At 52.1% G+C, this 22,280-nt stretch overlaps 2 protein-coding genes across 2 annotated transcripts in view; both read left to right on the top strand.

Moving 5' to 3' along the window:
• The window catches only part of MYL3 (myosin light chain 3), a 79,821-nt gene that overhangs the window by 9,057 nt on the left and 48,484 nt on the right, over window positions 1-22,280 (top strand). The gene's annotated exons all lie outside the window — the stretch shown is intronic.
• LOC140133874 (uncharacterized) lies at window positions 12,581-18,092 on the top strand. Its single transcript, XM_072154533.1, has 2 exons — window positions 12,581-13,698; window positions 17,170-18,092. Exons 1-2 carry the CDS (start codon window positions 12,792-12,794, stop codon window positions 17,346-17,348), a joined length of 1,086 nt encoding a protein of 361 aa, XP_072010634.1. The 5' UTR covers window positions 12,581-12,791; the 3' UTR covers window positions 17,349-18,092.

The raw sequence follows: 22,280 nt of genomic DNA, 5'->3' as shown, positions 1-22,280 counted from the left end.
TCCTGTGTAGTCTGTACTATGTGCAGTGTCCTCCCTCCTGTGCAGTCTGTACTATGTGCAGTGTCCTCCCTCCTGTGCAGTCTGTACTATGTGCAGTGTCCTCCTCCTGTGCAGTCTGTACTATGTGCAGTGTCCCCCCTCCTGTGCAGTCTGTACTATGTGCAGTGTCCCCCCTCCTGTGCAGTCTGTACTATGTGCAGTGTCCCCCCTCCTGTGCAGTCTGTACTATGTGCAGTGTCCTCCTCCTGTGCAGTCTGTACTATGTGCAGTGTCCTCCCTCCTGTGCAGTCTGTACTATGTGCAGTGTCCTCCCTCCTGTGCAGTCTGTACTATGTGCAGTGTCCTCCCTCCTGTGCAGTCTGTACTATGTGCAGTGTCCTCCCTCCTGTGCAGTCTGTACTATGTGCAGTGTCCTCCCTCCTGTGCAGTCTTTACTATGTGCAGTGTCCCCCCTCCTGTGCAGTCTGTACTATGTGCAGTGTGCTCCCTCCTGTGCAGTCTGTACTATGTGCAGTGTCCCCCCTCCTGTGCAGTCTGTACTATGTGCAGTGTCCTCCCTCCTGTGCAGTCTGTACTATGTGCAGTGTCCTCCCTCCTGTGCAGTCTGTACTATGTGCAGTGTCCTCCCTCCTGTGTAGTCTGTACTATGTGCAGTGTCCTCCCTCCTGTGCAGTCTGTACTATGTGCAGTGTCCTCCCTCCTGTGCAGTCTGTACTATGTGCAGTGTCCTCTCTCCTGTGCAGTCTGTACTATGTGCAGTGTCCTCTCTCCTGAGCAGTCTGTACTATGTGCAGTGTCCTCCCTCCTGTGCAGTCTGTACTATGTGCAGTGTCCTCCCTCCTGTGCAGTCTATACTATGTGCAGTGTCCTCCCTCCTGTGCAGTCTGTACTATGTGCAGTGTCCTCCCTCCTGTGTAGTCTGTACTATGTGCAGTGTCCTCCCTCCTGTGCAGTCTGTACTATGTGCAGTGTCCTCTCTCCTGTGCAGTCTGTACTATGTGCAGTGTCCTTCCTCCTGTGTAGTCTGTACTATGTGCAGTGTCCTCCCTCCTGTGTAGTCTGTACTATGTGCAGTGTCCTCCCTCCTGTGCAGTCTGTACTATGTGCAGTGTCCTCCCTCCTGTGCAGTCTGTACTATGTGCAGTGTCCTCCTGTGCAGTCTGTACTATGTGCAGTGTCCTCCCTCCTGTGCAGTCTGTACTATGTGCAGTGTCCTCCCTCCTGTGCAGTCTGTACTATGTGCAGTGTCCACCTTCCTGTGCAGTCTGTACTATGTGCAGTGTCCACCTTCCTGTGCAGTCTGTACTATGTGCAGTGTCCTCCCTCCTGTGCAGTCTGTACTATGTGCAGTGTCCTCCCTCCTGTGCAGTCTGTACTATGTGCAGTGTCCTCCCTCCTGTGCAGTCTGTACTATGTGCAGTGTCCTCCCTCCTGTGCAGTCTGTACTATGTGCAGTGTCCTCCCTCCTGTGCAGTCTGTACTATGTGCAGTGTCCTCCCCTCCTGTGCAGTCTGTACTATGTGCAGTGTCCTCCCTCCTGTGCAGTCTGTACTATGTGCAGTGTCCTCATCCTGTGCAGTCTGTACTATGTGCAATGTCCTCCCTCCTGTGCAGTCTGTACTATGTGCAGTATCCTCCCTCCTGTGCAGTCTGTACTATGTGCAGTGTCCTCCTCCTGTGCAGTCTGTACTATGTGCAGTGTCCCCCCTCCTGTGCAGTCTGTACTATGTGCAGTGTCCCCCCTCCTGTGCAGTCTGTACTATGTGCAGTGTCCCCCCTCCTGTGCAGTCTGTACTATGTGCAGTGTCCTCCCTCCTGTGCAGTGTGTACTATGTGCAGTGTCCTCCCTCCTGTGCAGTGTGTACTATGTGCAGTGTCCTCCTCCTTTGCAGTCTGTACTATGTGCAGTGTTCTCCTCCTGTGCAGTCTGTACTATGTGCAGTGTCCTCTCTCCTGTGCATTCTGTACTATGTGCAGTATCATCCTCCTGTGCAGTGTGTACTATGTGCAGTGCCCTCCCTCCTGTGCAGTCTGTACTATGTGCAGTGTCCTCCCTCCTGTGCAGTCTGTACTATGTGCAGTGTCCTCCCTCCTGTGCAGTCTGTACTATGTGCAGTGTCCTCATCCTGTGCAGTCTGTACTATGTGCAGTATCCTCCCTCCTGTGCAGTCTGTACTATGTGCAGTGTCCTCCTCCTGTGCAGTCTGTACTATGTGCAGTGTCCCCCCTCCTGTGCAGTCTGTACTATGTGCAGTGTCCCCCCTCCTGTGCAGTCTGTACTATGTGCAGTGTCCCCCCTCCTGTGCAGTCTGTACTATGTGCAGTGTCCTCCTCCTGTGCAGTCTGTACTATGTGCAGTGTCCTCCCTCCTGTGCAGTCTGTACTATGTGCAGTGTCCTCCCTCCTGTGCAGTCTGTACTATGTGCAGTGTCCTCCCTCCTGTGCAGTCTGTACTATGTGTAGTGTCCTCCCTCCTGTGCAGTCTGTACTATGTGCAGTGTCCTCCCTCCTGTGCAGTCTGTACTATGTGCAGTGTCCCCCCTCCTGTGCAGTCTGTACTATGTGCAGTGTGCTCCCTCCTGTGCAGTCTGTACTATGTGCAGTGTCCCCCCTCCTGTGCAGTCTGTACTATGTGCAGTGTCCTCCCTCCTGTGCAGTCTGTACTATGTGCAGTGTCCTCCCTCCTGTGCAGTCTGTACTATGTGCAGTGTCCTCATCCTGTGCAGTCTGTACTATGTGCAGTGTCCTCCCTCCTGTGCAGTCTGTACTATGTGCAGTATCCTCCCTCCTGTGCAGTCTGTACTATGTGCAGTGTCCCCCCTCCTGTGCAGTCTGTACTATGTGCAGTGTCCTCCCTCCTGTGCAGTCTGTACTATGTGCAGTGTCCTCCCTCCTGTGCAGTCTGTACTATGTGCAGTGTCCTCATCCTGTGCAGTCTGTACTATGTGCAGTATCCTCCCTCCTGTGCAGTCTGTACTATGTGCAGTGTCCTCCTCCTGTGCAGTCTGTACTATGTGCAGTGCCCTCCCTCCTGTGCAGTCTGTACTATGTGCAGTATCCTCCCTCCTGTGCAGTCTGTACTATGTGCAGTGTCCTCCCTCCTGTGCAGTCTGTACTATGTGCAGTGTCCTCCCTCCTGTGCAGTCTGTACTATGTGGAGTGTCCTCCCTCCTGTGCAGTCTGTACTATGTGCAGTGTCCTCTCTCCTGTGCAGTCTGTACTATGTGCACTGTCCTCCTCCTGGGCAGTCTGTACTATGTGCAGTGTCCCCCCTCCTGTGCAGTCTGTACTATGTGCAGTGTCCCCCCTCCTGTGCAGTCTGTACTATGTGCAGTGTCCTCCTCCTGTGCAGTCTGTACTATGTGCAGTGTCCTCCCTCCTGTGCAGTCTGTACTATGTGTAGTGTCCTCCTCCTGTGCAGTCTGTACTATGTGCAGTGTCCTCCCTCCTGTGCAGTCTGTACTATGTGCAGTGTCCTCCCTCCTGTGCAGTCTGTACTATGTGCAGTGTCCTCCCTCCTGTGCAGTCTGTACTATGTGCAGTGTCTTCCCTCCTGTGCAGTCTGTACTATGTGCAGTGTCCTCCCTCCTGTGCAGTCTGTACTATGTGCAGTGTCCTCCCTCCTGTGCAGTCTGTACTATGTGCAGTGTCTTCCCTCCTGTGCAGTGTGTACTATGTGCAGTGTCCTCCCTCCTGTGCAGTCTGTACTATGTGCAGTGTCCTCCCTCCTGTGCAGTCTGTACTATGTGCAGTGTCCTCCCTCCTGTGCAGTCTGTACTATGTGCAGTGTCCTCCCTCCTGTGCAGTCTGTACTATGTGCAGTGTCCTCCCTCCTGTGCAGTCTGTACTATGTGCAGTGTCCTCCCTCCTGTGCAGTCTGTACTATGTGCAGTGTCCTCCCTCCTGTGCAGTCTGTACTATGTGCAGTGTCCTCCCTCCTGTGCAGTCTGTACTATGTGCAGTGTCCTCCCACGCTAGTAATAAAAGTGGCGAAAAATCGGACTGAGCAGGAACACGTGACACCTTGCAGACCCTTTTTAAATCCATGTGCAGCAGTTTCCATGTTCTTTTTATTACAAAGTCAGAAAAGAATTTGGCGCAGACACTTTACTAAATGTGACGCAATGTAAGGGTAAACTGAAGGCCTGAAAATGCCTCGAGTCCTTCTCCAATCTCCAACCATCGTCATGTGAGAGAAAATCATATGCCCTCCCACAGTCCCTCTCCAGTATCTAACCACTGACTGCCCAGAAAAGCTCCTGGATCCCAGACTGATAATTTTTACCTGATACAATGAGGCTTATTTACTAAGGGTCATAGATCGCACTTTCATTGGACTTCCCGTCGTTCAGGATTTACGCAGCTGTGACAGGTATAACAGGTGTCTGTTCTGGGATTGGGTTGCACACGATCGGATTGGGGTGCAGCTGCGCTGCTTCCATGCGAAAGTAGTCGGGGACGGACATGGGACTAATTTGGACTGAGCGCGTGATTTAACTTTCAAATTGTGTCGCATCCAACGTACTTACATGCACCAGGAAGAAGAAGGTGAACTCCTGGGACCTGAGCGGGGAAGCGACACATGCAGGATATCGGGCGCAGGATCTTAGTGACTCACCGCACAGCACATTATACACGGACAATGCACTTACATGCACCAGGAAGAAGAAGGTGAACTCCGGGGACCTGAGTGGGGAAGTGACACATGCAGGATACCGGGCGCAGGATCTTAGTGACTCCCCGCACAGCGCATTATACACGGACAATGCACTTACATGCACCAGGAAGAAGAAGGTGAACTCCGTGGACCTGAGCGGGGAAGTGACACATGCAGGATATCGGGTGCAGGATCTTAGTGACTCCCCGCACAGCGCATTATACACGGACAATGCACTTACATGCACCAGGAAGAAGAAGGTGAACTCCGTGGACCTGAGCGGGGAAGTGACACATGCAGGATATCGGGCGCAGGATCTTAGTGACTCCCTGCACAGCGCATTATACACGGACAATGCACTTACATGCACCAGGAAGAAGAAGGTGAACTCCAGGGACCTGAGCGGGGAAGTGACACATGCAGGATATCGGGTGCAGGATCTTAGTGACTCCCCACACAGCGCATTATACACGGACAATGCACCTACATGCACCAGGAAGAGGAAGGTGAACTCCAGGGACCTGAGCAGGGAAGTGACACATGTAGGATATCGGGGCAGGATCTTAGTGACTCCCCGCACAGCACATTATACACGGACAATGCACTTACATGCAGCAAGAAGAAGAAGGTGAACTCCGGGGACCTGAGCGGGGAAGCGACACATGCAGGATATCGGGTGCAGGATCTTAGTGACTCCCCGCACAGCGCATTATACACGGACAATGCACTTACATGCACCAGGAAGAAGAAGGTGAACTCCTGGGACCTGAGCGGGGAAGCGGCACATGCAGGATATCGGACGCATGATCTTAGTGACTCCCTGCACAGCGCATTATACACGGACAATGCACTTACATGCACCAGGAAGAAGAAGGTGAACTCCGGGGACCTGAGCGGGGAAGCGACACATGCAGGATATCGGGTGCAGGATCTTAGTGACTCCCCGCACAGCACATTATACACGGACAATGCACTTACATGCTCCAGGAAGAAGAAGGTGAACTCCGGGGACCTGAGCGGGGAAGCGACACATGCAGGATATCGGGCGCAGGATCTTAGTGACTCCCCGCACAGCGCATTATACACGGACAATGCACTTACATGCACCAGGAAGAAGAAGGTGAACTCCAGGGACCTGAGCGGGGAAGTGACACATGCAGAATATCGGGCGCACGATTGTAGTGACTCCCCGCACAGCGCATTATACACGGACAATGCATTTTCTTTGATCTCCTCTGGACGGGTAAGTAAATGAGCCCCAATGTAACAAGCTATCATGATAGAGGTTTGTGCTGCTCAGATCTTTTTCTCACAAAGGATTTTATAAACTGTAGCAAACCCTCAGCTATGAGAAGGATCATGTCTATGTGTTTAATACTCATAGAATGGAAACTTCTGTTACAGAATTTTTTTCTATCATCTCAAGATTTCAGCTGAGGGTTTGTGACAATTGTATCTGTTGTGTGTCAACCTACACGTCAGACTGATACATTGTAGCAAAGAGTGCTGTGATAATATAATAGAAGTTCTGACAATTATGGGATGTTCCCGCGGCTCCGGCCATTAATCCTCATATAATGACGTTTTTCTCACTTATGAGTTTGTCTATTTCTCACTTTGTGCTGAAACGTTACAATTACCCATAAAGCCGAGCGATTACCCGGGGGCCCAAAGATCCTGGTGCAGATATGTCCTGTCTGTGCCCCCGTGTATTTACACCCTTACTCCAGGACCAAGGAATAACAAATCTGCCCTTGACTGTAGCAAACCCTCAGCTGTGACGTATGTACAGAGACACAGATGTCACCTGAGGGTCCTCACTATTAGCCTTCTAGCAGGGCTGGATTAAGGGTGGTGGGGGCCCTTCTAACAATGTTTTTGGAGGTATATAGCCTGGCAGCCTCCTGTAGCATATAGCCTGCCAGCCCCTGTAGTATATAGCCTGCTAGCCCCCTGTAGTATACAGCCTGCTAGCCCCCTGTAGTATACAGCCTGCTAGCCCCCTGTAGTATACAGCCTGCTAGCCCCCTGTAGTATACAGCCTGCTAGCCCCCTGTAGTATGTTGCCTGCCAGCCCCCTGTAGTATATAGCCTGCTAGCCCCCTGTAGTATATAGCCTGCCAGACCCTTGTAGTATATAGCCTGCTAGCCCCCTGTAGTATATAGCTTGCCAGCCCACTGTAGTATGTAGCCTTCCAGCCCCCTGTAGTATATAGCTTGCCAGCCCCCTGTAGTATGTAGCCTTCCAGCCCCCTGTAGTATGTAGCCTGCCAGCCCCCTGTAGTATATAGCTTGCCAGCCCCCTGTAGTATGTAGCCTTCCAGCCCCCTGTAGTATGTAGCCTGCCAGACCTCAGTAGTATACAGCCACCAGCCCCCAGTAGTATATAGCCTGCTAGCCCCCTGTAGTATACAGCCACCAGCCCCCTGTAGTGTATAGCCTGCCAGCCCCCAGTAGTATATAGCCAGCAAGCCCCCTGTAGTATACAGCCACCAGCCCCCTGTAGTATATAGCCTTCCAGATCTCAGTAGTATATAGCCACCCAGCCGCCTGTAGTATATAGCCTGCTAGCCCCCTGTAGTATACAGCCACCAGCCCCCTGTAGTATATAGCCTGCCAGACCTCAGTAGTATATAGCCAGCCAGCCGCCTGTAGTATATAGCCAGCCAGCCCCTGTAGTATATAGCCTGCCAGCCCCCTGTAGTGTGTAGCCTGCCAGCTCCCTGTAGTATACAGCCACCAGCCCCCTGTAGTATATAGCCTGCCAGACCTCACTAGTATATAGCCTGCTAGCCCCCTGTAGTATATAGCCTGCTAGCCCCCTGTAGTATATAGCCTGCCAGCCCCCTGTAGTATGTTGCCTGCCAGCCCCCTGTAGTATATAGCCTGCTAGCCCCCTGTAGTATACAGCCTGCCAGCCCCCTGTAGTATATAGCCTGCCAGCCCCCTGTAGTATATAGCCTGCCAGCCCCCTGTAGTATATAGCCTGCTAGCCCCCTGTAGTATATAGCCTGCCAGACCTCAGTAGTATATAGCCTGCCAGACCTCAGTAGTATATAGCCTGCTAGCCCCCTGTAGTATATAGCCTGCCAGCCCCCTGTAGTATGTTGCCTGCCAGCCCCCTGTAGTATACAGCCACCAGCCCTCTGTAGACTTTAGCCGCCAGTCCCCTGTAGAAAATGGTGATCTTGGCAATCTCCCCCATTGAATGCACTGACACAGCTGCAGAGAGAAGTGTGATCAGACCTCACACTGCTGTGCTCTGTGCTCTCTGCAGTGATTAGCTGATCTCATACTATGATAGAAGATGAGGTTGAAAACAGTCATCCAACCTATAAGTGGCACAGTGTGTGGATGATGGATAAGTAGTCCTCTGTGGATAGGGATGTGTCCTCTTCCCTGCAGGTTTATGTTTTTAAATACTCAAAATAGGTTAAAAAATGATAAATGAAACAAAAATAACAAGTAACACGACATTCCGGGGAGGGTAAAGAGATAGCCCCCTCCCCTCCCCCCGGTGTAGCGCTGTGAGCCCCCCGGACCCCTCCTGTGTATGAATATTCATCCTGCACCTGGAGCTTCAGCATCAAACATGATTTATAGATTTCATGGAGCAGAAACAAATATTAAAACTGTGGTGACAGAGACTGATCCTGAGCGCAGGAGCGGAGGGTCCCCCCACCCCGGAGACCAGCCCCCCCCCCCATGACCCGATGCTTCCTCATATTTGTTACAGTGTATCAGTGCAGGAGAAGATATCAGGGATGACGGATTGTAGAGGATTGTTTGATGCATTTCAAACAAGGCCTCAGCTGACAGCAAGCAGAGATAGTAAGATTGCTGAGCATCCAGTAGTGAGGATTGTTCTTGTGTCTGCCGATGGCTCTCTGGATCCCAGGAGAAGGAGGAAGAACTAAACAATTACAACATCTAAACCTTTATAGAAAGTGATTCCATTGACCTTTTCCTACATTCTCACCTTTGCCCTATGACCATGACACAACGGTAACCCCCTGCGGACCCTTTAGCCACAGATCTACATGTGCAGCCCCTTCCACAAGCCACAGATACAAATATTTTCTGTAAACTTCAGAGATCCGGAAATTACACACAAAACGGATCCAAAGAGCTAAAAAGTCTGGAGATGTATGTATGGCTGTGTACTGCTGCTGTAGCTCCATGTATGGCTGTGTACTGCTGCTGTAGCTCCATGTATGGCTGTGTACTGTGGCTGTAGCTCCATGTATGGCTGTGTACTGCTCCTGTAGCTCCATGTATGGCTGTGTACTGCTGCTGTAGCTCCATGTATGGCTGTGTACTGCGGCTGTAGCTCCATGTATGGCTGTGTACTGCTGCTGTAGCTCCATGTATGTCTGTGTACTGTGGCTGTAGCTCCATGTATGACTGTGTACTGCGGCTGTAGCTCCATGTATGGCTGTGTACTGCTGTTGTAGCTCCATGTATGGCTGTGTACTGCTGCTGTAGCTCCATGTATGGCTGTGTACTGTGGCTGTAGCTCCATGTATGGCTGTGTACTGTGGCTGTAGCTCCATGTATGGCTGTGTACTGTAGCTGTAGCTCCATGTATGGCTGTGTACTGCGGCTGTAGCTCCATGTACGGCTGTGTACTGGGGCTGTAGCTCCATGTATGGCTGTGTACTGTGGCTGTAGCTCCATGTGTGGCTGTGTACTGTGGCTGTAGCTCCGTGTATGGCTGTGTACTGTGGCTGTAGCTCCGTGTATGGCTGTGTACTGTGGCTGTAGCTCCGTGTATGGCTGTGTACTGTGGCTGTAGCTCCATGTATGGCTGTGTACTGTGGCTGTAGCTCCGTGTATGGCTGTGTACTGTGGCTGTAGCTCCATGTATGGCTGTGTACTGCTCCTGTAGCTCCATGTATGGCAGTGTACTGCGGATGTAGATCCTTGTATGGCTGTGTACTGTGGCTGTAGCTCCATGTATGGCTGTGTACTGTGGCTGTAGCTCCATGTATGGCTGTGTACTGTGGCTGTAGCTCCATGTATGGCTGTGTACAGCGGCTGTAGCACCATTTATGGCTGTGTACTGAGCTGTAACTCCATGTATGGCTGTGTACTGTGGCTGTAGCTCCTTGTATGGCTGTGTACTGTGGCTGTAGCTCTATGTATGACTGTGTACTGCGGCTGTAGCTCCATGTATGGCTGTGTACTGTGGCTGTAGCTCCATGTATGGCTGTGTACTGTGGCTGTAGCTCCATGTATGGCTGTGTACTGCGGCTGTAGCTCCATGTATGGCTGTGTACTGCTCCTGTAGCTCCATGTATGGCTGTGTACTGCTCCTGTAGCTCCATGTATGGCTGTGTACTGTGGCTGTAGCTCCATGTATGGCTGTGTACTGTGGCAGTAGCTCCATGTATGGCTGTGTAGTGCTCCTGTAGCTCCATGTATGGCTGTGTACTGTGGCTGTAGCTCCATGTATGGCAGTGTACTGTGGCTGTAGCTCCATGTATAGCTGTGTACTGCAGCTGTAGCTCCATGTATGGCTGTGTACTGAGCTGTAACTCCATGTATGGCTGTGTACTGTGGCCGTAGCTCCTTGTATGGCTGTGTACTGTGGCTGTAGCTCCATGTATGGCTGTGTACTGTGGCTGTAGCTCCATGTATGGCTGTGTACTGTGGCTGTAGCTCCATGTATGGCTGTGTACTGAGCTGTAACTCCATGTATGGCTGTGTACTGTGGCCGTAGCTCCTTGTATGGCTGTGTACTGTGGCTGTAGCTCCATGTATGGCTGTGTACTTTGGCTGTAGCTCCATGTATGGCTGTGTACTGTGGCTGTAGCTCCATGTATGGCTGTGTACTGTGGCTGTAGCTCCATGTATGGCTGTGTACTGTGGCTGTAGCTCCATGTATGGCTGTGTACTGTGTCTGTAGCTCCATGTATGGCTGTGTACTGTGTCTGTAGCTTCATGTATGGCCGTGTACTGTGGCTGTAGCTCCATGTATGACTGTGTACTGTGGCTGTAGCTCCATGTACGGTTGTGTACTGCGGCTGTAGCTCCATGTATGGCTGTGTACTGCGGCTGTAGCTCCATGTATGGCTGTGTACTGCGGCTGTAGCTCCATGTATGGCTGTGTACTGCGGCTGTAGCTCCATGTATGGCTGTGTTCTGCGGCTGTAGCTCCATGTATGGCTGTGTACTGCGGCTGTAGCTCCATGTATGGCTGTGTACTGCTGCTGTAGCTCCATGTATGGCTGTGTACTGCTGCTGTTGCTCCATCTATGGCTGTGTACTGTGACTGTAGCTCCATCTATGGCTGTATACTGTGGCTGTAGCTCCATCTATGGCAGTGTACTGTGACTGTAGCTCCATGTATGGCAGTGTACTGCTCCTGTAGCTCCATGTATGGCTGTGTACTGCTGCTGTAGCTCCATGTATGGCTGTGTACTGTGGCTGTAGCTCCATGTATGGCTGTGTACTGCTCCTGTAGCTCCATGTATGGCTGTGTACTGCTGCTGTAGCTCCATGTATGGCTGTGTACTGTGGCTTTAGCTCCATGTATGGCAGTGTACTGCGGATGTAGCTCATTGTATGGCTGTGTACTGTGGCTGTAGCTCCATGTATGGCTGTGTACTGTGGCTGTAGCTCCATGTATGGCTGTGTACTGTGGCTGTAGCTCCATGTATGGCTGTGTACAGCGGCTGTAGCACCATGTATGGCTGTGTACTGAGCTGTACCTCCATGTGTGGCTGTGTACTGTGGCTGTAGCTCCTTGTATGGCTGTGTACTGCAGCTGTAGCTCCATGTATGGCTGTGTACTGTGGCTGTTGCTCCATGTATGGCTGTGTACTGTGGCTGTTGCTCCATGTATGGCTGTGTACTGTGGCTGTAGCTCCATGTATGGCTGTGTACTGCTGCTGTATCTCCATGTATGGCTGTGTACTGTGGCTGTAGCTCCATGTATGGCTGTGTACTGTGGCTGTAGCTCCATGTGTGGCTGTGTACTGCTCCTGTAGCTCCATGTATGGCTGTGTACTGCTGCTGTAGCTCCATGTATGGCTGTGTACTGTGGCTTTAGCTCCATGTATGGCTGTGTCCTGAACTGTAGCTCCATGTATGGCTGTGTACTGCGGCTGTAGCTCCATATATGGCTGTGTACTGTGGCTTTAGCTCCATGTATGGCTGTGTCCTGAACTGTAGCTCCATGTATGGCTGTGTACTGTGGCTGTAGCTCCATGTATGGCTGTGTACTGTGGCTGTAGCTACATGTATGGCTGTGTACTGAACTGTAACTCCATGTATAGATGTGTACTGTGGCTGTAGCTCCATGTATGGCTGTGTACTGTGGCTGTAGCTCCATGTATGGCTGTGTACTGTGGCTGTAGCTCCATGTATGGCTGTGTGCTGTGGCTGTAGCTCCATGTATGGCTGTGTACTGTGGCTGTAGCTCCATGTATGGCTGTGTACTGTGGCTGTAGCTCCATGTATGGCTGTGTACTGTGGCTGTAGCTCCATGTATGGCTGTGTACTGTGTCTGTAGCTCCATGTATGGCCGTGTACTGTGGCTGTAGCTCCATGTATGACTGTGTACTGTGGCTGTAGCTCCATGTACGTCTGTGTACTGCAGCTGTAGCTCCATGTATGGCTGTGTACTGCGGCTGTAGCTCCATGTATGGCTGTGTTCTGCGGCTGTAGCTCCATGTATGGCTGTGTACTGCGGCTGTAGCTCCATGTATGGCTGTGTACTGCTGCTGTTGCTCCATCTATGGCTGTGTACTGTGACTGTAGCTCCATCTATGGCTGTGTACAGCGGCTGTAGCTCCATCTATGGCTGTATACTGTGGCTGTAGCTCCATCTATGGCTGTGTACTGTGACTGTAGCTCCATCTATGGCTGTATACAGTGACTGTAGCTCCATCTATGGCTGTGTACAGGAAGCGATGGAAGGGAACGCAGTGTAATGGAATCAGCTCATGACAAGGGGAGTGAATAAGCGGAGTTGTTGTGTAGGTCACACAGAGTTTAGATGGGAGGGGGATTGTTTATGTTAGAGCAGGTGAGTACGTGCAGGGAGGTGGGACATATGATTTAAGAATCATAACTTGAAGCAAGTACTCACCATTTTGGCTGGAGAACGCTGACCAGAAAGTTTTCCAGCATGGATTCGGGTCTGATGGAGAAGGTGCGGCAGGCAGTGGCCTTGAGGGGCACTGCATGGCTGGAACAGCAGCTGGATATTACGGGGGAGTCTGCCTTGTCTCCAGCGGAGGAGACCCCCAGACCACGGAGGAGCAACCGTGCTCGCCCTCCATCTCGATTGAGTCCGGAGCTGACGTCCCGGTCCCGGCGCCGCTGTCGGAGCCCCAGCAGGGACCCTCCCGCCTCTTCACTGAAGCGCCCCGCTAGGGCAGAGAATCGGCCGGCGAGGAATCCGAACCCGCGGGCGGGACTGGGACCGCGGAGTGGGACGGCAGTCAACACCCCGGCCACCCGCGATCGTCGAGGAGAGACCTCCAGAACGGCCCGCCAGCCTGCTGATGTGCCGAGCAGTGGTGGAGCTCGGCGTGCTGCGGGAGGAGAGAGCCCAGCTGTGTCGCCGCGATCAAGTGGATCCGGGGGTCGGCCTTCCAGGACGCCGGCAGCTAACGCTGCGCAGGTAGCACGTCGCTCTGGAGGTGGTGAGCGAGGACACGCGGGCCGCAGGAGTGACCAACCGGAAGTAGCAGCCCGTCGGCCATCTTGCGAATGGCAGCTGGAAGAGGAGGTTCCGGAAACGGGGGAAGGGGGGTGGAGCCCCTCCCCTTGTGACGTCAGCGATGACATCTTCCGGGATGTTGACGGAGGCGAGGGGCGGTCCCCGCCTCTTGAACAGAATTGGCCGCAGGAGGCTGAAGAAGAGGAGCAGACGGAGCGGCGGCCGCGGTCGGCGGTGGCCTGCTCTCGGGCGAGCGGCTCAATGGCAAGAACGGGCTCCGGGGTCGGGAGCCCTGGATCGTCGACAGTTCCACGAGGAGGATCGGCTCTGCATGCTACGCCCGCTGCGGCCGGAGCCGCGGCGCGGTCAGGTGAGGTGACCACCCATGCAGTCAGCGTGTTAGCCGGGGGTGGGAATTTTTCTAGGGATAGTTTACAGCGTTTGTTGCTTAGTGTGCAGGAGGTATTGGGATCAGGGCAGGATGCGGTGGCGGATTCCCCGGTAGCTGTATGGAGAGACCCAGGGTGCCCTGAAGGGAGAGAGTTAGCGGTAGTCCCGGTAGTAGCTCGCAGGGATAATAGGGAGCCGCCTGCTTCAGCAGTGGCCGCTCCTAGTGCCACGGTTGAAGATGTCCGCATGGCTGACAAGGCGCGTTGTGAAGTATATATTTGCTATGCTGGCCCTTTGGGTTCTCACTTGAAGCTAGAGGTTAGGGAGAAGATCTGGCGGGGGGAATACGTAGAGATATTTTCCCTTTTGCCCTTGGATAAATTTAATTTGGAAAGGGGTAGGCCAGACGAGAGCAAAAAGGAGGAGGAGGAGCGGCGGAGGTATCGCCTGATACCTCACACATTTATGAATTGGTTCCAGGCCTTTGCCATCTTGGCTTCAGTTATTGGTGAAAAGCAGCCCGAACATTGTTCGGCTCTGTTTTGTTACATGGATGTAATTGGGGAAGCCTACAAAGTATACGGGGGCACGGCCTGGTTACGGTACGACGAACAATTTCGTCAACGGAAGGCCATTCGCCCATCGCTTGGCTGGGAGCAGAAAGATATCAATCTTTGGATGGGATTGATATCAGCCCCGCGGTCCGGACAGTCCTTTCGGGAGTCAGTCGGGGGCTTTGGAGCGCCCTCAACCCGACCGGCAGTTGCAGGGAAGGGTTGCTGTTGGCAATTCAACGAGGGTCATTGCAAGTTCGGCAATGACTGTCGCTTCAGACATGAATGTTCCGGTTGCGGGGGGGCGCATGGTTTGTCCAGATGTTTTAGGAAGGGAAAAGGAAAGTTGGGGGAGGTTGAAGCGAAGAGGGGCGACTCCAGTGAGGGTGGAAAGGATGCGTCCGTACCTAGAAGCGTACCCAGACAAGGGGGTAGCGGGGTTTCTCACTGAGGGTTTTAGTACCGGATTTCCCATCCCTTGCATGTCCGCAAGGGCAAAAGGGGAACCACTTAATTTGGCTTCAGCTAGGTCTCATCCGGAGGTGGTGTGGGCCAAGTTGAGTAAGGAAGTTGAGTTAGGCCGGATGGCAGGCCCCTTTTGTTCTCCTCCGTTAGAGGAATTATGGGTGTCACCGTTGGGAGTTGTCCCCAAGAAGGAGCCTAATAAGTTTAGGCTCATTCATCATCTGTCCTACCCCTATGGTGGTTCGGTGAATGATGGGATAGCTGAGGAGCTGTGTACTGTTTCTTATACCTCTTTTGATGCAGCACTGGGTTGGGTTAGACGTTATGGGAAGGGGGCCCTGATGGCGAAAACAGACGTCGAGTCTGCTTTTCGTCTCTTGCCGGTGCACCCGGATAGTTTTAAGTTTTTGGGCTGCAAGTGGGAGGATCAGTATTTTGTGGATTTGTGCCTTCCCATGGGGTGTTCAGTTTCATGTGCCTATTTTGAGAAGTTTAGCTGTTTCGTTGAGTGGGTAGTAAGGAGGGAGGCACAAGTGCAGTCAGTGCTGCATTATTTAGATGACTTTCTGTTGATTGGCCCGCCATCGTCGTGGGTGTGTTCACTGTTGCTGCAAACTATGGAGCGGGTTGCCAAGAGCTTTGGCATCCCTTTAGCTCCAGAGAAGACTGAGGGCCCCTGCACCGAGCTCAAGTTTTTGGGGATTGTCATAGATTCAGTTAGAATGGAATCTAGATTGCCCGAGGATAAGTTGCAGGAGATTCGGAGGGAGGTTCGGGATGGGTGCCGCTCGCGGAAAATAAGGCTGCGAGATTTGCAATCATTGATAGGTCGTTTGAATTTTGCTTGCAGGATTATGCCTATGGGGAGGGTTTTCTGCAGAAGGTTGGCTATGGCCACGGCTGGTGTGCGTCACCCAGACCATTTTGTCACTTTGTCGGCTGATCTGCGGGCAGATTTGAGGGTTTGGGATGAGTTTTTGGACAAGTACAATGGGAGATCTGTGTTTCAGGAGAGGCCAGTGTCCAACGGCGAGTTGGAGTTGTATACGGACGCGGCTGGTAGTTGCGGGTTTGGCATCTATTTTCAAGGTGAATGGTGTGCTGAGGGTTGGCCGGCATCGTGGATAGAGAGGGGCTTGGTGTCCAATTTAGCATTACTGGAGTTATTCCCGATTTTGGTTGCGACTGTGGTATGGGGAGAGAGACTAAGGGATAAGAAAGTGCGTTTTCACTGTGACAATCTTGGGGTGGTTCAGGCGATCAACAGTCAAACCGCCAATTCTCCACCGGTGGTAAAGGTTCTGCGGCAGTTAGTGTTGAGGGGATTGGAGCTGAATTCGCATTTTGTTTCGGTGCATGTACCGGGCGTGAATAATAATGTGGCCGACGCTTTGTCTCGTTTTCAGTGGGAGCGGTTTCGAGAACTGGTACCGGATGCCGAGAATCGGGGACACGCCTGTCCAGGGCACTTGTGGAATCTGGTTTGAGTGTGGGCTTGGATTTGGTAAGGTATTCGGTGTGCGATGCTACGTGGTCTGCGTACAACGGCATTTGGAGTGAATGGGAAGGCTTGGTGAGTGCGTTAGGCCAGGTCCAAAGTAGGTTAGAATGGGAGTCAGCTTTACTTTTTTGGATTGGGGATTCTTTTGATGGTGGCAGCTCGGCTTCAGCTATAGCCAAACGGATGTCAGCCGTAGCATTTTGGTTCAAGTTTCGAGGGTTAGATGATTACACGAAGTCTTTTGTGGTTCGTCAGGCTGTAAAGGGCTTTAAAAGATTGAGAGTTGTCAGGGACGCTAGGAAACCAGTTACTTTTTCTTTGTTAGGAGATTTGGTGGGGGTTTTAAGGGAGCTGTGCTGGTCAGATTTTGAAGTGATTTTATTTAAGGTAGCATTTATTTTGGCTTTCTTTGGAGCCTTTCGCATTTCTGAGCTAGTAGCACCTAGTCGGAAGACGCCGGGTGGGTTATTGGTGACCAACGTTCGTGTGGAGGATAGAGTGATTATTTGTTTTCTGCCCAGATCTAAAACGGATCAGGCTGGAAAGGGGGCAGCCGTACGGCTGGCCTCCTTGGATGGCTCCGCGCTTTGTCCGGTGGCTAATGTTGTAGAATTTTTGAAGGGGAGACCGGAGGTGTCAGGGCCTTTGTTAGTGCATTTTGATGGGTCATTCTTGTCTCGGTTCCAGTTTGTTACTATTTTTCGTAAAGCCTTAGGCAGGTTAGGATTGGAGCCGATGGCATACAGTTCCCATTCGTTCCGGATAGGGGCAGCTACCGAGGCTTCTAGGTGGGGGTTGAGTAAGGAACTGATTAAGCGTTTGGGAAGATGGGAATCGGAAAGGTTCCGCCTTTATGTTCGCCCACACCTGGTGGGTTAAAAGGGGGGAACATCATTACACCGGTTCTTTATGTTTGTTTATTGTTTTTCAGGTTCGGATCCGTGTTTACTGTGGATAGCCGGTCATTCCTTTGTACATTGGGGAGCTTTAAGAGCAGACGTACGGCCAGCAGGAAGGCAGCTTGGCTTTGCAGCGTCTGAGGTACAGGTGCGGTGGATAGGACAGAGGGGATTGTTGTGGTCCCGTTTGTTGCCAGAGATTCATTTTTGAGTTGGGCTGGATAGGCCACCTAATATATTAGTTATTCATGCTGGGGGTAATGATATGGGGATCAGGTCATCGTGGGCCCTATTGCGTGACATTAAGTTAGACCTATTGCGTTTGTGGACTACTTTCCCGGGCATATTAATTGTGTGGTCAGATATTGTTCCACGCTCCAAATGGCGGCATGCGCGCTCGGTTAAGAGAATTAATAAAGCAAGGATTAAGGTGAACAAGAAGGTGGGCAAATTTGTAGCGCGGAACGGGGGTATTGTGGTCCATCACAGTGAGCTAGAAGAGGGTGGCAACATGTATCTTAGGGATGATGGGGTTCATTTAACCGATGTGGGATTAGATTTGTGGCTTCTGGACGTGCAAGAAGGAATTGATAGAGCCCTAGGAGTGTGGGGAGCGGCGGCGTGTAAGTGAGTTACACTCGCCACTTTGGCAGGGGAGGAGGGGGCTCTCGAAGGCAAGGCGTTTTAAAGTAGAGAACTTGGAATTAGGATTCCAGTTCTTGGGAATGTAAGTTTACAGTTAAGCTGGGATAAGCACCCAGCAGGTTGGATATATTCCTGCGGGCAAGGACCCCAGGATGGGTTTTAGGTCTTCAACAAGGGGTGCCTGCAGGTTTGGTGATCGACGACCGCAGGCAAGTTGAGACCTGGGAAACAATGTTCAGGGAAAGCGCCTTCGAGGACCCCTCCAATTTTTTCCTTTCCTGTAAAATAAATAAAGTTGGCCGCTGTGGCCTTTTTCTTCCACCTATGAAGGAGTACTGGTGTTTATTTAAAGGAGGTGGAAATGGGGAATTTTCATGGGATATTATTATCGCAGCGGCAGTTTCACTGTCCCTAAGTCATGTGACTGTAGCTCCATGTATGGCTGTGTACTGTGGCTGTAGCTCCATGTATGGTTGTGTACTGTGGCTGTAGCTCCATGTGTGGCTGTAGCTCCATGTATGGCTGTGTACCGTGACTGTAGCTCCATCTATGGCTGTATACAGTGACTGTAGCCCCATGTATGGCTGTGTACTGCGGCTGTAGCTCCATGTGTGGCTGTGTACTGCGGCTGTAGCTCCATGTATGGCTGTGTTCTGTGGCTGTAGCTCCATGTATGGCTGTGTACTGCGGCTGTAGCCCCATGTATGGCTGTGTACTGTGGCTGTAGCTCCATGTATGACTGTGTACTGTGACTGTAGCTCCATGTACGGTTGTGTACTGCGGCTGTAGCTCCATACATGACTGTGTACCGCGGCTGTAGCTCCATGTATGGCTGTGTACTGTGGCTGTAGCTCCATGAATGGCTGTGTACTGCGGCTGTAGCTCCATGTATGGCTGTGTACTGCGGCTGTAGCTCCATGTATGGCTGTGTACTGCGGCTGTAGCTCCATGTATGGCTGTGTACTGTGGCTGTAGCTCCATGTATGACTGTGTACTGTGCCTGTAGCTGCATGTATGGCTGAGTACTGTGGCTGTAGCTCCATGTATGGCTGTGTACTGCGGCTGTAGCTCCATGTATGGCTGTGTACTGTGGCTGTAGCTCCATGTATGGCTGTGTACTGCGGCTGTAGCTCCATGTATGGCTGTGTACTGCGGCTGTAGCTCCTTGTATGGCTGTGTACTATGGCTGTAGCTCCATGTATGGCTGTGTACTGCGGCTGTAGCTCCATGTATGGCTGTGTACTGCGGCCGTAGCTCCATGTATGGCTGTGTACTGCGGCCGTAGCTCCATGTATGGCTGTGCACTGCGGCTGTAGCTCCATGTGTGGCTGTGTACTGCGGCTGTAGCTCCATGTATGGCTGTGTACTGCGGCTGTAGCTCCATGTATGACTGTGTACTGTGGCTGTAGCTCCATGTATGGCTGTGTACTGCGGCTGTAGCTCCATGTATGGCTGTGTTCTGTGGCTGTAGCTCCTTGTATTGCTGTGTACTGCCTCTGTAGCTCATAGATTGTAAGCTCTTGTGTCATCCCCTCATCCTCTTAGACTGTAAGCTCTTGTGATCCCTCCACATGACAGTTTGTATTCTGTAATGTTTGTATCTGTCCCCCATGATGTGTAAAGCTACAGAATATGTTGGTGATATAGAAATACAGATTATTATTACCTATGTGATATGTCTCTGCCTTGTGTTATTTGCTGCAGTCTCTGTCTCTGTGCTGCTATCGGTCTCTGTGTGCATTTCTGAGGTCTCATTAGTGAGAGTCTGGTGGGTGACGGGGGAGTCTGTCTTGGCAGCCATGGCTGGACCTCCGCCCGGCCTCTGAGGTCGGGGTTCACTGTTCCCAAAATCTGCAATAACAACTTTTGTCAGTGCAGGAAACTGAACTTGTAAAATTGTTGCGGTCAGACAGTGTAAATAAAGTTTCCTTATTGTACGATGAAAAGTCTGATTCTTCACTATTCGTTAGATCTCTGCTGGCTGTCATTGAATGTCACCTGTCCAGTGACAAAATACGTTTTGCAGCTGAGGGATTTTAACAATGTATCCAGACAGTATAATATGTGCATTGTCCTCCCTCCTGTGCAGTCTGTACTATGTGCAGTGTCCTCCCTCCTGTGCAGTCTGTACTATGTGCAGTGTCCTCCCTCCTGTGCAGTCTGTACTATGTGCAGTGTCCTCCCTCCTGTGCAGTCTGTACTATGTGCAGTGTCCTCCCTCCTGTGCAGTCTGTACTATGTGCAGTGTCCTCCCTCCTGTGCAGTCTGTACTATGTGCAGTCTCCTCCCTCCTGTGCAGTCTGTACTATGTGCAGTGTCCTCCCTCCTGTGCAGTCTGTACTATGTGCAGTGTCCTCCTCCTGTGCAGTCTGTACTATGTGCAGTGTCCTCCCTCCTGTGCAGTCTGTACTATGTGCAGTCTCCTCCCTCCTGTGCAGTCTGTGCTATGTGCAGTGCCCTTCCTCCTGTGCAGTCTGTGCTATGTGCAGTGCCCTTCCTCCTGTGCAGTGTGTACTATGTGCAATGTCCTCCCTCCTGTGCAGTCTGTACTATGTGCAGTGTCCTCCCTCCTGTGCAGTCTGTACTATGTGCAGTGTCCTCACTCCTGTGCAGTCTGTGCTATGTGCAGTGCCCTTCCTCCTGTGCAGTGTGTACTATGTGCAGTGTCCTCCCTCCTGTGCAGTCTGTACTATGTGCAGTGTCCTCCCTCCTGTGCAGTCTGTACTATGTGCAGTGTCCTCCCTCCTGTGCAGTCTGTACTATGTGCAGTGTCCTCCCTCCTGTGCAGTCTGTACTATGTGCAGTCTCCTCCCTCCTGTGCAGTCTGTACTATGTGCAGTCTCCTCCCTCCTGTGCAGTCTGTAGTAAGTGCAGTCTCCTCCCTCCTGTGCAGTCTGTAGTAAGTGCAGTCTCCTCCCTCCTGTGCAGTCTGTACTATGTGCAGTGTCCTGCCTCCTGTGCAGTCTGTAGTAAGTGCAGTCTCCTCCCTCCTGTGCAGTGTGTACTATGTGCAGTGTCCTCCCACTGTACAGTCTGTACTATGTGCAGTGTCCTCCCTCCTGTGCAGTCTATACAGTGTGCAGTGTCCTCCCTCCTGTGCAGTCTGTACTATGTGCAGTGTCCTCCCTCCTGTGCAGTCTATACAGTGTGCAGTGTCCTCCCTCCTGTGCAGTCTGTACTATGTGCAGTGTCCTCTCTCCTGTGCAGTCTGTACTATGTACAGTGTCCTCCCTCCTGTGCAGTCTGTACTATGTGCAGTGTCCTCTCTCCTGTGCAGTCTGTACTATGTGCAGTGTCCTCCCTCCTGTGCAGTCTGTACTATGTGCAGTGTCCTCCCTCCTGTGCAGTCTGTACTATGTGCAGTGTCCTCCCTCCTGTGCAGTCTGTACTATGTGCAGTGTCCTCCCTCCTGTGCAGTCTGTACTATGTGCAGTGTCCTCCCTCCTGTGTAGTCTGTACTATGTGCAGTGTCCTCCCTCCTGTGCAGTCTGTACTATGTGCAGTGTCCTCTCTCCTGTGCAGTCTGTACTATGTACAGTGTCCTCCCTCCTGTGCAGTCTGTACTATGTGCAGTGTCCTCTCTCCTGTGCAGTCTGTACTATGTGCAGTGTCCTCCCTCCTGTGCAGTCTGTACTATGTGCAGTGTCCTCCCTCCTGTGCAGTCTGTACTATGTGCAGTGTCCTCCCTCCTGTGCAGTCTGTACTATGTGCAGTGTCCTCCCTCCTGTGCAGTCTGTACTATGTGCAGTGTCCTCCCTCCTGTGTAGTCTGTACTATGTGCAGTGTCCTCCCTCCTGTGCAGTCTGTACTATGTGCGGTGTCCTCCCTCCTGTGCAGTCTGTACTATGTGCAGTTGCCTGTGGAATGTGCAGGGGGCAGCAGATTTTTGGATACTGGTGCCAGGTCTTCATGAATCTGGTGCCCCCTGCAGCGTTGCTCGGGATGTAGACATCAGCGGCACAGACTCTGGCTCTATGGGCGGGGCCTGCTCTGCACAGGAGGCGGGGCCTTATTACTTTGCGGGTTTTGGGGGCCCTGTTACTGCTGTGCTGTTGCCGTCAGCATGGAGTGAAGGGTCCGAGAGAGAACGGCATCGATAATGTTTGGATCCGTCCTGCATCCTGGGCCCTGTAGCAGCTGCTACGGCTGATGTTCCGCCCCTTTATACGGTGCGATTCTATACATATAAGTGCAGGGCTGTATGTAAGAGTCAGGGCTGTAACCATAGGGGGTACAGGGGTGCACTCATTCATGTCAATGAGAGCTGATCTGCAGTAACCTGCTCTGCCCACTACATACAGAGGGGCGCTGTCTGCTTCAGGCTCCATTCTCTCTTCCTCATTTCCGGACTTGTGGGGAGGAGCTCTGATACCGAGGACCAATCCTGTGCGAGTATTTGTTGCCTGGAGAATCCCTTTAAGAACCTGATACAATATTGTGTAGAGGAGGAGGATTGCCCCGGGGCAGCGCTGATGATGTCATGGGGTCTCCCCCGGGT

This window comes from Engystomops pustulosus, chromosome 5 (genome assembly GCF_040894005.1).
Source record: "Engystomops pustulosus chromosome 5, aEngPut4.maternal, whole genome shotgun sequence".
In the NCBI taxonomy this organism is placed as follows: Eukaryota; Metazoa; Chordata; class Amphibia; order Anura; family Leptodactylidae; genus Engystomops; species Engystomops pustulosus.
This window is presented reverse-complemented; position numbering and strand designations above follow the sequence as displayed.